The following is a 22391-nucleotide window of genomic DNA, read 5'->3' as shown; positions in this document are numbered from 1 at the left end:
TGACAGCATGCTCTGGCTGAAGACAATTGATGGATATCCTTAATATGTTTCTTAAGCTTGAAAATCGGAAATATGTTTCTTAATCTGAAGGAAGCTGAAAACATCCATCAGAATACGAGGAAGGGACCAGTCTTGAGCAGAAGAGAGGACAGTTCTTGGTTGCAGATGTCAGAACGGGATCAATTTTGGGGAAGTCTCAACTGACTGAAACTTGATACATCACCTTGTTTGTCAGTTTCCACTCGTGATTCACAGAAAACATTCTGCTCAGGAAGACAACAGTCTGATTCTCCTTCCTTCACACATGAGCAGCTGACAGACCAATTTCTCGGTCTATAATGCAAAATGAGAGCTCTCTGACCACATGCCCAAGGGGAACCCACTCCTCCCGGTTTGTCCTCGTATAACAAGGAAATTGATTCCTCTGCTCATCCTGGGTGGGCAGGTCTGTGAATGGTAAAGGCCCCAAGCGTGTTCCCATCCCTGCAAAGAGGCATCTGTCAGCAAGGCGATCACCAGGGAAACAGGGCTTGGGAAGGATCATCCTTGAAGGGACTTCAGAATCTCTGCATCCACCTATACAAGAATCTCTAAGTGGCTGTAGAAATAATGTTTCAGTTGGGATTATGCTGGCAAAGAATAGATACAAAAAGTCATCAGGCCTCTTGCTGGTTGTATTGGTAACCAAGAAAATGGCATCAATATTTACCAAATGTGTGTCAGATGGGCTTATGGTGGAAAAGTTAGCATTTGGTTACAATCCAGAAATGTGTATATGACCTGCAGATGCTGTGCCAGGTTTGGGTTATATTTCTTGTGATGAAGTAAGATGCCATAATGTTTGCGCTGACTCTAAGTTATGAATGATCATTTTAGACTTCAAACTGGTTCAGTAAACTTTTCCCAGCAATATAATGTGAGCGCCGCCAGGAGTAGCCTTACAGCTTCAGCTGTGTCTCCACTTCCAGACACAATAGCACAGGAGTACATTTGGGGCCAACTGACAATAAAAGTAGTGGGAGTTAATACGTACATTCTCAGGAAAACTGCACCACTATTGGCGATCTAAACAAGGAAATATGATCAGAAAGACTAATAAATGCAACAGGGGCAGTCAAATAGTTCTTAACCATAGCCACTGAGAGACGCTAATGTGAATGGGATGACCCAAATTACAAGAAGTTGAAAAGACCAGCTTCTGACTTGGAACATTGAACACATCTGTTCTGGCCAACCACTCTACTTCCATCCAGGCAGCCACAGCATTTGGAGGGCCTGGCCTGACCTTCCTGCTACAAAAGAAAGTCTGCACTGCATTGAAGAGCAAGAGGCGGCTGTGTGCTGAGTGCCAACAGATGGGTGTACTATATACACTGTGCCCAGTCTGGGGCAATAAGGATTAGCTGTGTGCAATACTTTTTCACTTTTTACAGTACCTTTGACAGAAGAAGAATCAGCAGAAAGGGGTAAAGCACGCCCTGGGACCAGTTGAACCTGAAGGCATATCCCTGAGGGAACCATTCAGAGGATAGTGAATGCCACAAAACTGAGGACACTCCCTGTTCTGGCTGTGTTTAAGAAATCCACAAACTGGAACTCCAATCTGGAAAAGATCGCCTTCGTCACTTTCTAGGTGCAACACCAACTCGTGGCACTCCACTGAAAGAATCTGCCCTCACATGGAAGGAATATGCTAGTTGAGCTACTTCTGGGAAAATTCCTCATCGCTGCGCCCACTGCCACAGGCAAATCACCTTCCAATATAGGGTCCACGGCCCCAAACTGCCCTGTCTGCTGATATAATGGACAGTGGTGGTGGTGGTGTTGTCCGACTAAACATGAATATTACTACCAGAAGTCCATGTTTATTGCATCGATATTTTTAACAATTACAATGTCCATTCATTCAATGAGACAGAAGCACAATCATATTTGAAAATTAATAATTAAATCAATGACTTTTATCCAGTGATTGCTTTCTGGCCTTCATTTTATATAATCTGAAATAAAGTTAATCACTGGGAGCATCATGTTGAATTCACAAATTAAGATCATTTAAATGAGTGGTTCTTAAACTTTTGATTTCTGTGGACCCCCACTTAATCATTACTAGAACCCAGGCACCCCACTGAATCATCATTGGAATTTGAGGACCCAAACGTAGTCATTACTGAAAGCTGGGTACCCCACCCTCGAATGTTTTCGATGATTTGAAACAAAAAAAAATACACATAAAACATACAGAAACAAGCATTCAAACAAATACAAAAATAATACAATTTTATTTAATTCACAAATATAAAAAAAACTTTACATTTAATGGGAAGTTTGGAGCTTTTCTTATTTCAATTGTGGCCACTCATCGTCTATTCTATATTCTGCTTGATGCACTTATACTACTCCAACAACTGCATTTTTAGACGTCAATTTCAAATTACTTCACATGTACACAATGTTTCAAAATGTTAAGTTTTCAATTTTGCTTCTTTACATATATCCACTTTACTAATCTATTAATCTTATTTAATAATCTCCTACAGTTGCGAATTACCTGAGTAGGCTTTGCTGATCCCCAAGGATCCCAGGACCACAGGTTAAGAACCACTGATTTAAATAATAAGAAAAAAACAAAACCCTGTCATTAATTTCCTAGTTAATTATCCTTTCCTTTTGACTTCCCTTCAACGATTTATATACATTACACAGCTCGGGTGTTTAATTCTGGATAGTCAGGTTTCAAGCAATAATTGAGAGCGTCTCTAAATGTACAAACTTTCTCTTGGTTCAGAGGATCTCGAGTCAATTGTTCATGATCATTTATACGTGTGGGACAGACATATGACCAATGCAAAATTATTTCTTCTTTGTAACCTGCAGATCTGCATTCGTTATTACTATTCACTTTTACAACTGTATTAGATATTGGCCTTGAAATATACTCATTGCATGAAAGGTGACTATCCAGAATTGATCACCCAAGTTGTGTAATCTATATAAATCTTATTTTCAAACATATTACTCTTTGCAATTGAAGTTTAACTATGTTAAGCTTCAATTGCAAAGAGTAATATGTTTGAAAATAAGATTGACTCTGAGAAAATAAAAGTTAATAACCACCAAAGTATGGGATTATTTACCAAGAATAATTTCATCACCAACAGTTGAAGCTATTTTTAGGGATCTATTCAGTCTTTTTTAAAAACGATTAACAAACCTTGCAGTGTTCCATTGCTCTTCAAAAGTCAATTTTTACAGGGCAGAGAAAAGACATACTTGCCTTGGATGTCTATTACCCTCCCTCACAAATTCAATCTCTGACCAGAAGTAGTTGGTTAATGTCTATATTGGAGCATTTTTCAGTTTACAACACAAATTGATTCCTTTCCAGTGCAATTGTTTACCCTACCAAACAGAACTCTAATCTGATCTTGAATTGTGATATACAACTGAAAAGAGCATAAAACGGCCTATGCACATTGCATACAGTCAAATCTTAACAATGTGTGATGTTTCCTAGTAGGGCATCAACGTATGTCAACACTGGTAACACTTCATTTTAATACCTGTAGTAATGGTTCTAAAGAAGGGCTACTCTGATTCCTGGCTAAGGTTTTGAAGACAAACCCCAATGACTGAGCATTAGATTTCAATGATAACCGATGTTTGCAGAAAGTATCGCAATTGTGAAATAGGATTCCTAGATACTTATATTTGGTAACACACTCTTGAAGTTGCGACGGAATTCCCCACTATAAGGATATTTGAGGTTGTTTCAGGTCCTTACAGAAAACCTGTTTGACTGAAAGCAACAGGCTGGAGTTGATCTTCATAATTCTCAAAGTCAACACAGGAATGGATTTTGAAGAGGAGTGGGACTGCATTTTGGATATAATCCTTTTATTTTGATGGTGGGAAGTGGACTGTTTGTGCGACTTCTTGCGGTTCTCGTTGACATTGCTCTCCGATGGTCTAGAGAGGCATTTAGACACCAAGATTACACAATGATGTGTTGTGTGAAGTATTCAGGTAAGGCAGGCAACCCTAATGCAGATCTGTAAATGACACTGGGAGTTGGAAGATCATGCATGGCTTAACACAAGAAAACTGCGGTTGAGACATGCTCCAATTTTAACATTAAAAAAAAATGTAAACGCCGGGGAACATCAGAGCAGAGCTACATATAATGCCGACACATCGCTTCCTGTGATGCTGTGAGATGTCAAGCAAGAGTGATGGGCCCCACCTAAAACCAGAGACTCCACATGGCTGTACACATTTCTGGACTCTGTCTGGTGCTGGGGAAAGAGACTCAAAGGAATTTGCAACTGGAAGTATTCATTAAAAGTATGTAAATGAACAATGGTTGTAGCATGTCATAGAAGCATAAACAACAAGTGAGCCTTCAGAGTTACCTCTTACATATGTCCATTTCTGAAACGAGGTTTTCCGGGGTGTCTTTTTATAGAAATTCAATAAAAATGGGGTGAACATGCTTTGGAAATGAGATCATGAGATTGGGTCATTTACAAATCCGCATTAAACATCGTTTTCAATTTTCAGTTTAATATCCCAAATTCTGCATTTAACTGAAAGTTTTTCGGGAGGTTTACCCTGGATCTGAGGATGGATTCTAGGCATAACCATATCCATATGGTAGAAAAATCACCCTAGCGTCAGTCTTTGCCACAGCATGGCAAACGGAAACTTCACATAAAACAGTGTTTCAAAAGAGGTGATTTTAATGACAACGGAGAGATGGGGATCTATGAGTATTTGCAAACCTCTATACTTGATCATAAGCCCCCAAATTATATGTTTTACAAACCTCTCTGGTAAGCAAGAAACGGCATGCCAAAGTGTCTGGTACAAACACTGGAGAAACACAAATGATTTTGAACGCACATGTTCAAGCAAACAAATCAGATACACTCACCCATAACTCTAAGCTTCTATCCTCCAAGAGTCAGTGCCTTCAACTCTAAATCAATATGGACATTTAATTGCAGATGCACAGCAGTGTTAATACTTACCTTTTTATCTGTTTCCATGGAGGAATGCTCAGCGCTCGGCAAAAGGAATGCAATAGTGGCGACAAGAATCTGCAGAAAATTAAGTAAAGTCAAAATACATTATAACACAAAGGAGGACTCAGAATATTTGCATCAATCTTTTCATAAATGTTTAAGACTTGACCTTGTTGACCTACCAAAGAGAAAAATCCAGCTGAATTTTCACCATGACCAAAGTTTATACAAAGAAATCTCCAGTGAAATTTATTGGACGCAAATGCTTCAAACAATACTCTTTGTCAACAAACCCGGCAACTGGTTTTGTTATTTTTGTCAACAAGCCCAGCCCTACAACTTTCCTGATAGCTCAAAACTCAGTTTATGGAAAACCAATATTTTCTTTTTTAATTATAACAATGTAAGGATAATGATCTGAAATGGGTAAGTTATATTATTGTTTTATTATGTTATTAATTTGATCAAATTCAGTAATATGCAGGTGGTAGCTTTCCATTATTCTTCATTATGTTGCGTCCAAATGTTTAGCTGCCTCAGTCAGAATATGAAGGCAACCAGCCCGGCCCCATAAAAAGCAAAGAAGCTTTTAAGACACCCACACCATTTTTGGAATACATCACCCATACATCCTCACATAAAACCTGTTGTATATGCTCAAAGCATAATAAGATTTAGACAAGATTCTAGATAACACACAAAGACCGGAAGTTGAAAAGTTATGAGTAGGAGTAGAATTTGGTGAACTGAAGATTTAGGGTATATAATTACCATTACTGTACCCTCTTGTCCCTGACCTGATCACACATTCTCACTAAAGAAGGGTGTCTCAAAAGAAATCCCCAGTCAATTATCGAAAAAACCAGTGGGAAATACCAGTCAAGATCCAGATTAATGGGACTCTCTGAATATTGGATATAATAAATACTTATTCATACAGAAGAAATGGATTAGTACTGACAATGACCACTCTAACCATGTGCCCAAGCTAAAAGATAATAGTGACCTATGTACACAAACATCTTTCAGGGAGCAAACATTCGTTTGTCCAAGAGGCTTGTAAAAATGTTTTCATTTCATGGAATAGGGTGGCTGAAAGGTGCAAGCATGAGCTTATAATATGGGCCACTGTTTTCAAATGTAAATGCACCTATCTAGATAAAATGAATTATGTGAAGTCGTAGGGGGGCATGTGACCGACCGGTATTAATCTCCCTGTATAAATTATGAGGTTGTTTTTCGTGTCATAGCACACTATAATCCTATTAACTCGCATTGTACATGTTCAGTTCACTTTCCCTTTTTCTTATTTCAGCATTCCCTCTTTTCCCATATCCTGACATCCCCCTTCCTTCCCAGTTGCTGGTGCATTCCATATTCTGTTTTGAAAGTTGGAACGATTATTTCAGTAAAGAGTGTTGACAGGAGCTGTGGCCTTGAGGTTGTCGCTTATCTATTTTGAATAAAGTTACTAAATGTAATGATTAGAAAAGCTCTTCTTCATTGGGAACACTGGCGATGAGGATGATATACGAACCCACGCGTGTATAGCTCAATGGATTAGCATTCCATGCCTTAACCACTCAGCCACTTCGTAGCCATGCACTCTGCTCTATACAAGTGCACAGACTTGTGTTGCAGACCCACCCTGTCCTGCAGTAAATATTAGATATGTGAAGGTTTCGAACTAAATAGTTTCCTCATTCTTGTCTGCCTCATGGATTCTGTGATTTCTTACCAAACATGCTTTTACCTTGATGTTAGTAGTCATTGCTGTCACCCATATTTACAATTAATTAGATGACATCAGCGAGTTGAGGGTTCACTTCGGACTTTTTTTTATTCTCTGAAAATAGTAGTTGCTCCTTCTTGCATTTAGACTGTTAGAAATATGGCTTAGACTATGGCGATTACTGCTGTGAAAATGCATCCACCAGATTCATAATGCTTCATGAGTTGATGCCTGAAGACAGGTCACAGCATTAGCGGAACGGGGGAAAGATACAAATTTGCTTCAGTTTGTTTTGAGGCTATCAGTGTTAATCCTCAGAATTCAAGTCGTTAGGGTCATGATTATGAAAGGCCTGGGAGCACTGTATGCATTGATGTGATAATTCCCACTCAATAATTCAAAAGTATGAACCTTTGAAACTCATCAGAAAAACTAAAACACATTTTTGGACGGCAGACTCTGCTTTTACATAAAAAGCTCCAGAGGAGTGCAGTATTTCAGCTTCTCCAGAATGGTGATTGTTTACCGACACAAGTCCTTTTTTTGCCATCTGGGAGTGATTTGCATTTCCCATCCTGACACTGGGAGCTGCCAGAAAACAGCCTGACAGTAGGTTGGGCATGTTTTGGCAAATGAAGCAAGCTATTAGGATTCAGACTCCAGACCGTGGGCTTTGAAAGATTATTGCACCACCTGTCCCTATCATTCCATGAAACACGAAAGACGAGTGAAAAACAAGTTCGGATGATGACGTTATACTTAAGTTGGCAAAGGGATAAAATTGTCCATGGATTGCCAGCCTAACCCAATAGTTTACAAGATTAAATCAAGTGTGTTTGGGAAGTAAGAAATAAACAAGTATAAACAATGACATGGGCTTGAGGGGAGACAGACTGGTGCTCCCCCCCCCCCCCCGCCCCTCCCCAAGGATTTAGGGGACAGGATTGCTGAGTTAGCTTATGAAGAGCATCTTGGACGGAGTGGCACCAAGTCTAAGGTTAGAGCTACATACTGGTTACCAAGTATGGACGATATTGTAGAAAACAGACTCAGGGATAGTCTAATATGTGCCATGAGTGACAAAAGTAAAAGTGCAAGAAGAACACCTTTATCCCCAGTTAGAATACCTTCCAAACCATGGGGAAAACAAGGTTTAGACATAATTGGTACCTTTACGTTTTCTATGTGGGAGGAGGGTTTATGCTTGAGTGGATTATCATTCCCATTGAATTGTTACTAAGGTAGTGAGTCCTATCTACTCTAAAAAAGTTTCTTAACCGACACATTTATGATAGAAGGTGTGCCTAGTAATATCATAACTCTCAATGGGGTTCAATTAGCTTCAAATGAAATGAAAGAATTGTTATCGGGAATCTCCATTCAGCACCTCAAAACTGCTTTGTATTGCCACAGGGCATGTGGTTTAGTGGAACGTGTAATTATCAAAGCGTGCATTCCTTTGGCACATGTTTCCAGTGAACCTGCTTAAAAGACCCTTCAAAAAATGTTATGGTCATAATTAGACAGCGCAAAAACAAGGACGGAGCGCAGCAACATCTTTCAGACACTCACCCCCAGTCACAGATCTGGGTTGAATTCATCATTGTTCTTTAGCTCACTTCACCACCCCAGGGCAGACATGGCCATATGCAAATCAGTCTGCCCCTGTGCCTCATGGGAACAGTCCAGCCCGAACTGCCAAGCCAGGTCTTCCCTGGACCAGTAACAAGCATCCTGGGACCGGTTTTGGGGTAACACCCCTCATCAGCCAGGCTAGCTTGAATCCAGTGGCATATCAGACAGCACTCAATTCAGTCACAGGTGTTTCTCTGTTCCTCTTGCTTAAAGGCAAACTTCCAAAGTTGAACCCAAATGGTTTGGATTGTTGGAAGGATGACCTTCACATTTCACATCACTGTGAAGGAAGATGAGAACAGGTGCTGAAATATTACGGCTTTGTGATCAGAAGGTTTTTAACAACATGTTGTAGTTTCTGTTTCAATCAGCCATTGCCTAGTTAATTTAGTTTTTAAGCTACGGGCTTTTACATTACAAAACCCTCAGTCTGCGAATTAATAAAGGACAGTATTGGGGGCGTGGCTTGCAGCCAAGGGGAATGGTCGCACATTGAGGCGGCTCCTCGGCCCTCGCTGCCTTACTGCCATTAATCCTGCGCTGGTGCCTCCATACTGCCCAGGGTCGACAGAAAATAGATCGCTGACCATCTGGGTACCCTCACTCGGCCCCTGATGCCCACTGGGTCGTCTCAAACGTCAGAATTTGATCCCGGAGATCGGCCCTCTCTCGGCCCAAAGATGGCGGCCGCAGACACCCGACGCTTCGCTCCAGCTACCGGAGCCGCTCCAGACGCCGAGGGACCTTGAATCCCAGCGAACTGCCTTGTCGAGTCTTAAGGGGGCGATTCTCCACCACTACCACCCACTCACGCCTTGCTGCCCCCCCCAGGTGACGTGCAGTGCGGCGGACAACGGAGCCACCCAGCGTCGGCGCCCACGCGAGTCCCCGGATTTGGGCCTACTGCCGGGGACCGTCCTACAACTGCTGGTGGCGCTCGGCTTTTCTCCGCTCTGCTGCACAGCGGCCGAATATACGGCCCCACCAAACGGCCCACCTCCCCCTGCCTGATCGAGTGACTGGAGCGGCGGGGAGGTTTCTGTGGCCTTCGTTCGTCATGCTGGGGACGTGACCACCCATTACCCTGAGCCCCACTCTGGAACGCAGTACACGGCATTCACCCCTCCACCTGTGTGACGGAGTAACTGTTCCCTGTGCCCACCTTGACTGCTGGAGACGCCTGGAGAACGAGGAGCCCCCATGCTGAGGTGATCAGCCCTCCCAAGACTATCAGTGCTGCCCGGGGGATGCAACCAGGTCCGGACTGCACACTGCTCTGGGTCCTACTTGATGGCGAGGCCGGCATAACTGGGAGTGGTGCTCTTAACCCCCATTCTTCATCTGCGAGCTGCTGCTTGTCCTTGCCTCCTGGAGCCCTGTGGATGCACAACCTCTCCTGAGACGAAGGTCCCAGACGACACGAGGTACGCTCCCCCCCTCTACGATCGACGAGGGACCCCCCCCTTCAAATAGTGTGCCCCTCAGGTCTGCGTCAGTACAACCTCCTGCAAGACCTGCACTTCACGATGGCCTCCGGTAAGGGAAATCGACCCCCCAACCAAAGACAAATCAACAAACTATCGTGGGTCTCCAAGGGAGAACCTAAAGACACTGCCCCTGATGCTATACCCAAAACAGCGACTCCCCCTCCGCAAACGAGGCCCCCACCCTAGACGATGTCATGGAGGCGATCGCTGGAGTCCGCTCCTCATTAGAGACCCGCATTGACTCAATGAACATAGAAGTGACGCTGTTGCGCGCCGATCTTCGTAAAATGGATACCAAGGTAAAAGATATAGAAATCAAGACCTTAGCACTTGTTGATGATACCTCCAGTTTACAACAGCAAGTAACTCAACTCCAGAAACAACAGCACCAAATGGAGATGCTCCTTGATGATTATGAAGGGCGCGCAAGACGCAATAATCTCCGCATCCTGGGTGTTCCGGAGCGTCTTGAGGAGCCGGCCGCCGATCTCTTTGTGGAGAAACTGGTCTTGCAACATCTCCAACCAAAACAACTCTCCAACTACTTCTCCATAGAAAGGGAACATAGGGTTCCTGGAGGCAGGCCGAAGCCGGGCGCTCCCCCCCGCCCTATCGTTGCCCGTGTATTTAATTTGCGTGACCGGGATGTCATCCTCCAGACGGCACGAGCGGGACCGCCACTGCGAATTGACAATGCGCAGATCACGATCTTCCCAGATTTCACTGTGAAAGTGCAGGCTCGTCGACGCAGCTTCCTGGAAGTGAAGAAGGCACTCCGTGCACAGTCCGTCAAGTACTCCATGCTGTTTCCCACGAAGCTGCGCATTGAATCGGAACGCACGACCTGGTTTTTCGAATCCCCTGCTGAGGTATGGGATTGGCTTGAGGGATGGAGCCAGTCTGCGTCCTCCCAAAATCATCGCAGGAAATCAGCAGATCGCTCTGACGCAGAGGTGCTACCTGAAAGTCAGGACCTGTTCGCAGACAACACTCAGGTGAACAGTGACCCCATAAGGCTAAGACCTATCTAGTAATTGGAACACTGTTGTTCTAGACCGTTTAAACCTGCAATGCCTGTTGTGTTGCTCCTAGTTGTCACGAGTTTCCCTGCAGGCTCCTTAGATGAGGATGTGCCCATTCATTGGTCCGTCATGACACCTATACTACTGGGGCTGTCCACGATGATCGGGGCCGCACTTGACTGACCTCCTTAATGCTTCGAGCCTCCGGATGTTTCTCCAGATCACCGCTATGAACCCAACCCTGTATTTCGGTGACCCTCCTCTCCGGATAGGATTCCATTTTACAGTCTGCAGCTCATTCTGATCCATATATATCCTTTTCCTGGTCCTGTTATAATTGTACATTTTGTTCCGACTGCTGTCCTCAGATGACCTGTGAACGATATTATTCCTGTAGATTGCTCCGGGGCATGACAAACGAACTCACCTAATACTCTTAGAGTGGAGGTGACTCTCGGCCCTCTGGGCGAACTATCGAGGCGTGGAGGGTGATAAACATTATGCCTAACTGGGGAGAGTAACAGTACAGACCCTGACCATCCTTATCCTATTAGCTGGTACGTACTGTCTGTATACATTGGGTGGCGCTTCGGGACACTGTCCATTGCCTGAACTGATGTGGATGGGGCCGTCGGCGTGGGGCTGACCTGGGCCTACTTTGTTAAAAATTTCTACTATGTGAATGCTATTACTGATGTAAGTTGTTTTTTAACCGCACTAGACGATATCATCCTGTCAATAGCTAGCGAGGGCACCCACGGCTCTCCACGACCTCATCAATGTTCGGGAGGGCGACAGGCACTCTGCCTAGTTGGGGAGTGGATAGTTTCAAGTCCGCGGGCAGGGGGACAGGGAGGGGGATTGAGGGGGGGGGGAATGAGAAGGGGGGAGGGTTTGGGGGGGATATGGGTTGTTGGGAAGTTTGCTAAGAAACTGTTATTGTTTTTGGTTTTGTTTCTGTTTGCACACTACAGAGAATTTTTGAACATGGAACATATTACACAGCAATACGCGCCCTCACGAAACAATCCTTACTCATTATCAGAAAACACCAGCTCCCTCCTAGGAGGGAGATGGATGGTTGAGAAACCTGCTCTGATGTTGCCGTTATTTCCGATTCCTTTTCTGTTTCCACAATACAGTGGTTTCTCAGACACGGGCCTAATTGCACAACACTATGTGCCTTCACAAGGCGCCCAATGCTCAGCGTCTGGATACACCAGGTCTTTCCCGAACTCCGCCATAGGCTTCTCCAGGACCGCTATTTCCTACAGTACACACTCGGTGCCCCTAAAACCATTAATCCGTATACACCTTCCGTTCTTTGAGCCACCATGACACACCCATTGACGACATCTCTCTCCCTCATGACGTAGAATGTCAACGGCCTTGGCAATAGAATAAAAAGAGGGATAGTCATGCAATATCTTAAACGTCACGCTCCAGACCTGGTTCTCCTCTAGGAAACACACTTGAGGGACAACGGGTGCCAAGCACTGCACCGGGGAGGCTATAAACTACTCGTACACGCAGGCTTCACCTCCGGATCTAGAGGGACCGGAATCCTTGTTCGGAAAAATGTTGCACTCATGTGTACAAAGACGTGGGCTGACCCATTGGGTCGTTTTGTTGTACTAGAAGCCACCTGGGAAGGCAAACCGTTGAATGTTATCTCAGTCTACATCCCTCCAACCTTAGGCACAGCTGCTTTGAAGACCCTACAGCACATAATGTTAGATCTCCCACAAGGACCCTTACTTATTGGGGGTGACTTCAACATGACAATGAATGATACCCAAGATCGGCACCCCCAGCGCACGTCACACAGGCCGGGCTCTGATCTATTTGATTTCACCCAGACTATGGGGCTTGAGGACCTATGGCGCTCGTCTCACCCGACTACTTCTTACTTCACACACTATTCCTATGCCCACAACAGCAGCTCCCGCATAGATTATCTGTTCTCCCCCACCACTGACCTGGAGTTTTTTCTCCACCCTCAAGGGCTCCCCAGGGGAATCTCGGATCATTCCGCACTTACTGTGGAATTCACGCATCACCATCAGAGATCCCATGGCCCCATTATCATAACGCCCTGGCTCCTAAAAATCCCTGACATAAAAGACTGCCTGCTAGAGCACACAGAATACTACTTCGCGGAAAATGTAGGCTCCGTGAAATCTGCCGTAACTCTATGGGAGGCATACAAAGCAGTACTTAAGGGTAAGGCACTAGCTCCCAAAACTGGCTACATTCACAAATAGAGTGAACACCTAATTCAGGTTGAAACAGACCTGACCCACCTGGAACCCCTCCACAATGCAAACCCCACAGACGAAACGGCAACTCGCCTCCACGTGAAACAACTGGAATATAAAGCGCTGGCCCTTGAGAAAGCGCAGGCCAAGCTCTTGAAGACTCGCCATCGTGTTTATGAACTGGGGGACAGGGCAGGTAAACTGCTGGCATGGCTCGAAAAACATGAGCAGGGATCTCGATGGATCCCAGAGTTGACCATACCAGACCAATATACTGTCACGGACCCGGGTGAAATAGCAGAGGCCTTTGCCGCCCACCTAGAGGGAGTCTACACAGCCAGAGCACACTATGGCGCCGAAGAATCTAAACTACTCCTGGCCGAGATGAGACTTCCCACTCTTTCCGAATCTGAAGTGCAGGAATTGGAGGCAGACCTCACAGCAGAAGAGGTTGGCAATGTCTTGTTTGCCGTTCAATCAGGTAAAGCTATGGGCCCCAACGGTGTCACTATTGAGTTCCTAAAGGGCATGGCAGGCGAGATCCTCCCGCACCTCAAAGCAATGTTTGAGGAGAGCCATGATGCCGGATGCCTGCCACTGGACCAACGGTTGGCATCAATAGTGGTCATTCATCGCACTCAACACCGGCGGCATCCCGGGATGTCACCAAGCCACCCCGAAGCACACCCACGGACCCTTCAGCTGCCACGCCTGCAAGTTCACCTGCATCCGGACCTACCCTGCACCAGCACCCGCCAAGCCGAACACCAGCAGCAACCACCTCAATTGCATCCTGCTCAACACCCGCTCCGTCCACAGACACGCCATCGAACTCTGGAACCTCCTCGACACCACAGCCCCTGACATCGCCTTCCTCACGGAGACCTGGATGAACGCCTCCTCAGCGCCCGACATCGCCATCGCCATCTGGATGGCTACAAGATCACCCGGAGGGACCACACCGCCAACCAGATGGGAGGAGGCATCGCCATCATCCACAGGGACACCATCCGCATCACGACCAACACCGACGACACCCTAACCACCGCCGAACACCTGCACTTCCAGATCCACACCGACCCGAAGACCACCCTCAGAGGCACCCTGATCTACCGACCCCCGGGACCACGCACACGATTCAGCGAGGACATCGCCGACTTCATCAGCCCGCATGCCCTCCCCTCCGCCGACTACATCCTCCTGGGGGACCTCAACTTCCACCTGGAGAACAACAGCGACCGAAACACCATCACCCTGCTCGACAACCTCGGACTCAAGCAGCTGGTGTCCACCCCCACCCACCTCGCCGGACACACACTCGACGCCGTCTTCTCATCCAGCAAAGACATCGCCTTCAGCCACGCAACAGGACTCCACTGGACGGACCACAGCTGTGTCCACTTCACCTTCAAAAGAACGACGATCCACCACCACCAGCAACAGGTTGCCCGAAGAAGCTGGAACAAGATCACAGCCGACCAGCTCACCGCTTCCCTGAGCCAGCACCCTCCTGCCGGCTCAGCGAACCCCAGCCAGGCCGCCGACAACCTCACGAAGTGGATCAGCAACTGCGCGGACGAACTCGCCCCTCTGAGGACCCCGCCCAGCAGACCCGGCAGCAGAAAAGCCCCATGGTTCACCGACGAACTCAAGAGCTCCAAGAAGAACTGCCGAGCCCTCGAGAAAGTATGGAGAAGGGAACCAACAATGGACAACATGACCACCCTCAAGCTCGCCACCCGGAAACACCACCAACTGATCCGCGTCACCAAGAAAAATGCATACAAGGACCGGCTGGACAACAACGCACACAACTGCAAGGAACTCTTCAACATCGTGAAAGAGCTCTCCAACCCCAACGCCGGAAACAACGACATCACCCCATCGCAAGACCTCTGCAACTCCCTCGCCTCCTACTTCCACAACAAGATGCTGGGGATTATTGCCGAAACACTTAACTCCTCCATTCGCTTGGCATCCGTCCCGGCGTCCTGGAAGCATGCCATGGTCAGCCCTCTGCTGAAGAAACCATCTGCTGACCCAGAGGTACTGGCAAACTACCGCCCGATATCCCTGCTGCCTGCCTTCTCTAAAATTCTAGAGAAGCACATCCACAGTGTACTGTCATCGTACACGGAGAAAAACAACCTACTCCATTTTACCCAATCGGGTTTCAGGGCAGGCCATTCCACCGAATCTGCCCTCCTGGGAGTTACGGAAAAGATCAGGGGGCTCTTGGACGATGGGCAAACAGTTGCTCTTGTCCTGCTCGACCTGAGCGCAGCCTTCGACACCATCTCTCACAACAGACTGCTTGCCAGGCTGAGTGGGGATGGTGTCGGAGGCACTGCGCTGGACTGGATTAGATCATATTTGAGCAGCCGGACGTTTCAAATCTCGTCCTCACAGGCCCAGTCGGATGTCTTTCTGTCACCCCATGGCGTGCCCCAGGGCTCAATTTTAAGTCCGTTGTTCTTCAACCTCTATCTCCGCCCCCTTGCTGACTTAGCAGAACGGGTAGGTCTTGAACTCATGACCTATGCGGACGATTCGCAGATCATCTTTTCCCTTACCAACTCAGAGTCTTCATCCCCGTCTGTACTGAAATTAGGTCTTCAGGAAGTCTTCAGCTGGATGTCAGCTAACCAGCTGAAGCTAAACGGGGAGAAGACGGAGATTCTTCTCCTAGGGAAAAAGCGTGATCTGTGGCAGGACTTTCATTGGCCGCCCTCTCTAGGCACATTTCCTACACCAGCAACCCAGGTTAGAAACCTAGGGGTGTGCATCGATGATTCTTTGTCGATGAAGCAGCAGGCCAACAAAGTGGCTGGGACTTGCTTCACGATCCTCAAATGGTTGCGGAAGATTATCTGGATGCTGCCCGTGGATACCCAGAAGACCGTAGTCAATGCACTAATTACATCTAGGCTTGACTACGGTAACATCTTATACCTGGGTTCCAATTTGGCAGTAATCAGACGGCTACAGCTTGTCCAGAACTCCGCAGCCAGGCTGTTATGTAAGATCCCGAGGACAGCGAGGATCTCGAAGCACCTCAGAGATCTTCATTGGCTGAAGGTGGAGAATAGGGTCAGGTTTAAAGCCTTGACTTATATGTTTAAGATCAGAGCAGGAACTGCCCCTAAATATCTGCAAAAATTGGTTAGGCCCCATGTCCCTGTACGAAATCTCCGTTCTCTCAATGGAGCAACTTTCGTGGTCCCTAGATTCAAACTGGCCCGAATGGGGGGGAAATCTTTCTCCCATATGGGACCAGTTCTTTGGAACTCCCTCCCTCTAGCCCTTCGCAAAGATGACAATTTTGCCAGTTTTAAAAAAAATGTCAAAACGTGGTTGTTTAACAAGTAATTGTGGTTATTGACAGCTGTTGCTTTTTGTGGTTTGATCTTTGAGCCCTGGCGCCGGGAAACCCTTTGTGGGTATCTGTGCGCATTACAAATGCAAAAAATAAATAAATAAATAAATAAATAAATCGCGGACATACACAACAGCTTCAGCATCCAACCGACGCACGCCACAATCGCAGCAACGCCACCCACCACCACCCTCCGTGCCTGGACTCCGATCAGCACCGAAGACACCGTCCGCACAATGAACTCCGTCCACTCCGGATCTCCGACCGACCCCTGCCCTCACCACGTCTTCAACAAGGCCGACGTTGTCATCGCACCCCACCTACGGGACATTATCAACACCTCCTTCGACACCGCCACCTACCCTGAGAGCTGGAAGCACGCCGAACTCAGCGCTCTACTCAAGAAACCTACAGCGGACCCCACCGAACTCAAGAATTACCGTCCCATCTCGCTCCTCCCGTTCCCGGCCAAAGTCATCGAAAAGACCGTCAACAAACAGCTGGCCGCCTTCCTCGAGACGAATGGATCCCTCGACCCCTCACAGTCTGGCTTCCGAGCCAACCACAGCAACGAGACCGCCCTCATCGCTGCCACCGATGACGTCCGAGCCCTGATGGACAACGGAGAAACAGTGGCCCTCATCCTCCTGGACCTCTCCGCGGCATTCGACACTGTCTGCCACCGCACCCTAGTGCAGCGCCTCGGCAACATCGGAATCCAGGAGAAGGCACTGGAATGGATCACCTCCTTCCTCGACGGAAGAACACAGAGAGTCCGCCTACCACCGTACAAGTCAGAGGCCACCGAAGTCATCTGCGGCGTCCCTCAAGGATCCTCACTGAGTCCCACCCTCTTCAACGTCTACATGAGCCCCCTCGCGGCCATCGCACGCCAACACAACCTCAACATAATCTCCTACGCCGACGACACCCAGCTGATACTCTCCCTGACCAACGACCCCGCCGCCGCCAGAGCCAACCTGCACGAAGGGATGAAAGATGTAGCCGAGTGGATGACGACCAGCCGCCTGAAACTGAACTCAGACAAGACGGAGGTCCTCATCCTGGGCTCCTCGCCCTCCGCCTGGGACGACTCCTGGTGGCCCCCCGCCCTGGGCACCGCACCCAAACCGACGGACCACGCACGCAACCTGGGCTTCATCCTGGACTCCTCCCTCTCCATGACCAGACAAGTCAACGCCGTCTCCTCGTCATGCTTCAACATCCTGCGCATGCTACGGAAGATCTTTTGGTGGATCCCCACCGAGACCAGGAAGACTGTCACCCAGGCCCTCGTCACCAGCCGACTGGACTACGGCAACGCCCTCTACGCCGGAACCACCGCCAAGCTCCAGAAGAGACTCCAGCGGATCCAGAACGCCTCAGCCAGACTCATCCTCGACATCCCACGAAACAGCCACATCTCCGGACATCTGAGAGACCTGCACTGGCTCCCCGTCAACAAAAGAATCACCTTTCGTCTCCTCACCCACGCACACAAAGCCCTACACGATCAAGGCCCGAGCTACCTCAACAACCGAATCAACTTCTACGCTCCCAAGCGCCACCTCAGATCAACCAGCCACGCCGCCGTCCCCCGCATCCGAAGAGCGACAACAGGAGGAAGGTCCTTCTCCTACCTGGCCGCCAAGACCTGGAACTCCCTCCCGACCGACCTGCGCCTGACCCAAGACCACCTCTCCTTCAGGAAGAAGCTCAAGACCTGGCTGTTCGAGCAGTAACGACCCCCCCCCCCCCCTAGCGCCTTGAGTGAGACCCTACGGGTGAGTAGTGCGCTCTATAAATGTCTTGATTGATTGATTGATTGATTGATTCATAAACCTAACAAACCGGCTAATGATTGCGGCTCCTACCGACCAATTTCCCTTATTAGCTCCAAGGTGAAAGTCCTAGCGAAACTCCTCGCTACCAGACTTATGACAGTCCTCCCCGCCTTGATCCATGAGGATCAGTCGGGCTTCTTGCCAGGCCATAATACAGCGCTTAACCTCCGATGGGTTCACAACGTAATGAGCAGGATACCACATCTTCAAGAGGACGCAGCTATCCTCTCCCTTGACGCTACGCTTGCCTTTGATTCTATAGAATGGTCATACCTCTTCGAGGTCCTACTCCGCTATGGTTTTGGTCCCAAATTTATCCAATGGATCCGACTGCTATACACTGATCTCTGGGGTCAAGTCTATGTTAACGGACATACATCCAGGTGATTTCCCCTCCACAGAGGTATAAGACAGGGGTGCCCCTTGTCCCCTTTGTTGTTCGCACTTACCCGTGAACCTTTGGCTCATTGGGTCAGAACTGACAACTCCATCCGCGGCCTCTACGCGGACGACATCCTCGTCTACGTCTCCTCCCCCAAATCCTCTCTTAACAGTCTGCTACACGTCATCACTAACTTTGGCAAGTACTCGGGCTTTTCCATCAATTGGTCCAAATCAATACTATACGTATTACACGGCCCACCCTCTCCCCTCCCACGATGCTACTCAATTGAAATAGCCCTGGAGGGATTCAAATACCTCGGAACCTTTATCACTCCAGACCCAAAATATTTTACGACCGCAACCTAAAAGGCCGTACTTCAAAGACTCCATAACGACATCTCACATTGGAGATCACTCCCTCTCTCTCTCCCAGGCAGAGCGGCCCTCTTTAAAATGCTCGCACTCCCTCGATTTTTGTATGCCCTGCAAAATTGTCCATTTCCCATAGCCAACTCCTATTTCAGTACGCTTGAAGGAGACCTCCGCCTGCTGTTATGGGACGGCGGTTCTCCCCGCATTGCTCTCCTTTCACTTACACAGGGGTGGTATGACGGAGGGATTGCCCTGCCAAATGTTCGACTCTACTATTGGGCTACTCAATTGACTGCCACTAACTCATGGATTTATGGGTCACCAACGAACCCTGCTTTTCACCTAGAGAGATACCAGACGGGCCGCGGGGGCTATCTTGAAGCTCTGTATGGGAAACACTCTCGTACCCGGTATATAGGCACAATTGGCATCTCTACCTTGGGTGACATGCTTCACAAGGGCAAACTACTGACATTCGAAGAGCTCCAGACGACACATGACTTAGCCCAATCTGAAGCCTTCCGCTATCTCCAAATCAAACATGCCATACTCTCCAACATCCCTGATCTCTCTTCTCTTCCACAATCCTTGCCCCTCGAGGACAGACTCTTGTCAGAACCCCTCCAGGCCAAAGCGATATCCTACACCTACCGTAAATTATGTAACAACATGCCCAACACCTTCCAACTTCTACGAGACAAATGGCAGAACGACATCGGAGTCCTGGTGGAGGCTGAATGGCAAGCGGCATTGATGTACCCGCGCGAATCAGCTATTAACCACAGATTTAGACTTATACAATTAAAGATATTACACAGAACATACATGTCCGCTCCCCTTCTGGCCAGGATTGGTAGACGCACATGTGACCTCTGTCTCCGTAACTGCGGTCAGATCGGCACCTTCTACCACATTCTCTGGGAATGCCCAGTGATTCAAGACCTGTGGGAGCGCGCCGCTCGCAAAATGACTCGTGCTCTAGGAAAGCCCGTCCCTCTGACTCCCAAATGCGAACTCCTCAATGTGTGGGACCCCACAGATCTAACTGCACTGGAACAGCAGTGGGCGGCTCTGGGCTTCCTCTTACTCAAACGTGAAATAGCAATGCAATGGGGCTCACCATCTAAACCGCTTTTGATCAGGTGGATTGCTGCTATGGATGTGTGTATGTTGTCCGAAAAAACAGTCTACAAGGTCAGGGGGTGTCCTGGTGTTTGGGATAAGAAATGGGGATAATGGAATATTTATAGAGGTGAACTGAGTACTTCCCCTTCAACGGATATGGCAATGGCTAGACCTGGTCTTCCCTCGTAATCGTGCTTGTGATACACTGCTGTAATGTACGTATTCTATGTCAAGTTTGTAATTCACGACTGTCTGCTAAACACTACCTCTGCTTTTGTTCAATAAAATATTTTAAACAAAAAAAATAAAGGACAGTATTTTGTAATTAGCATGTTTTTATTAACATTTAATGATTTTGCGTATTGTGCTGCATAGTTATAGTTTCAAATAAGTGTAATGAAAAACTAAAAATGACATGGACACTTCCCTTGAGACTCTCATAAATAAACAGCACATAGTTTCCATGTTTACTTCATGGACCGAACCCTTGCTATTATCAATGACAAAACAAAAGATTATTGCGTAGGGGGAAAAAAACAAACCAACTAGGAGAACACACTTGTTAGCTTTTACAGACCTATTTAATGAACAGAAAATAGAACCTTGGATAAAGCGCCTTACCTGAAGCCTTGAACAATAGGCTGGGTGGAAGAGAGTACCCTGTAGTGGTAGTATTCAGGGGTTAACACACAAATCTAGCATTGGATGCCCCTGACGTTTACCACTTCTACAGCACTGAAATGCTCTTATCTATAGAAAGCACATGTTTAAATAACTGTTGTGCTCCTTTCATACACCTTTAACCTTTTGATTATAAAGGACACTATCAGACTTCATTCGGTTCAGAAATCAAATGTGTTGGCTCCATCAGATTCTGGCACTAGCCAAATAAAGCAGTTTTGTAAGCATAAAGGTGGATGGATGGAGCAGACCCTCATTTTTACATGTGGAGCAAATTTTGGAGCCGAGAGCTCTATTCCAAACCCTCTGGTATTACTTCAGGTAAAAAACAACATTTTGAAATCCGAAAAGGCAGAAAGAGGAGTCTACAATTTTGTAAATTATGTGTCAGTTTACAAAGCATAATGGTTAAAAGCAACTGGGGCTTGAGAAGTCATGCTCTGAATTCAATTCAAATGTGGCAACAGACAGGTGCCAATCCACCTCTAATAGGGAAACAATACAATCACCATCTTCTTGAGTAGCAAAGAACAAGCAATGGAACCCTCTCAAGACAGATCAAGCATAATCCTCTGCACAAATTCAAGTGAAGTTAAAACACATAGCTGAGTATAACACCTTATGGGTCATCAAAACTCTTTTTACTCAAAATCAGAGGGCTCTTAAAGTACAGAGGTTTTATCAGATACATTAGAGCAACAGGAACAAAGCGAAATAACCATGAAATTCGTATGGTATAGGTCTACGTATTGATAATAAAGTTGAAATCAGCTCTCAACACCTCCTTTTGGATGATAAGTATCTATTGGCCTTCACGAATATCACAGAACTGATATATAACATCTCAGACAGTAGAATACTAGAACTATCTGAGGTATAACAACTAAGAGCTGGAAACACCAGAACCTCAGTACTAGCCAGCTATACAGCAAGTCTTTTGCACCAGAAAGTGAAACAGGTCTGGTGACCTCGCTGTACACTAAAGTATGGCAGAATGGCAAAAATAGTGAGAACTCTGTATCTTCTTGTGATGTGCTGCAATCGTCTGACCTCACGGTGGACACACCAATCCTCATCCAAAGGGTAACCTCTCCTTATACTTTCAGTCAGGGCCAATGGTAACATGAGAATTTATCAGTGGTGAATCAATTCAACTTTCCACTAACTAACAAGTCACTTACCTTCAGTAAAACCTTATCTGGTAGAGACTCTATCTAGGTGCAGACTCTTTACCTTAAAATATTCCCCATGCGTCAGACTAAAGCACAACATTTTTTGAGTGGTACCTCTGTGCGCCGGTAGGTGGCGTTGCTCGTCCGCGTCGAAAGTGACATGTGCAGTCCCTATATAGGCACCACCACAGCGTGCTGACATCAGTTACCTTTTGTGAACTTTCTACACTAGAAGCATAGAACCAAAAGGTTGCTGATGTACAAGTGTGCAGACACTCA

General features: G+C 46.9%; 1 protein-coding gene across 5 annotated transcripts in view; it reads right to left on the bottom strand.

Annotated features, from left to right (window-relative positions):
* RALGAPA2 (Ral GTPase activating protein catalytic subunit alpha 2) overlaps positions 1-22391 on the bottom strand; it is a 1907250-nt gene that overhangs the window by 738698 nt on the left and 1146161 nt on the right. For all 5 annotated transcript variants that reach the window (XM_078649331.1, XM_078649327.1, XM_078649328.1 and 2 more), the window contains one exon: positions 5031-5099. In XM_078649331.1, coding sequence (XP_078505457.1) covers positions 5031-5099 — 69 coding nt within the window. The remainder of the gene's footprint in view (positions 1-5030; positions 5100-22391) is intronic.

This window comes from Lissotriton helveticus, chromosome 6 (genome assembly GCF_964261635.1).
Source record: "Lissotriton helveticus chromosome 6, aLisHel1.1, whole genome shotgun sequence".
Classification (NCBI taxonomy): domain Eukaryota; kingdom Metazoa; phylum Chordata; class Amphibia; order Caudata; family Salamandridae; genus Lissotriton; species Lissotriton helveticus.
This window is presented reverse-complemented; position numbering and strand designations above follow the sequence as displayed.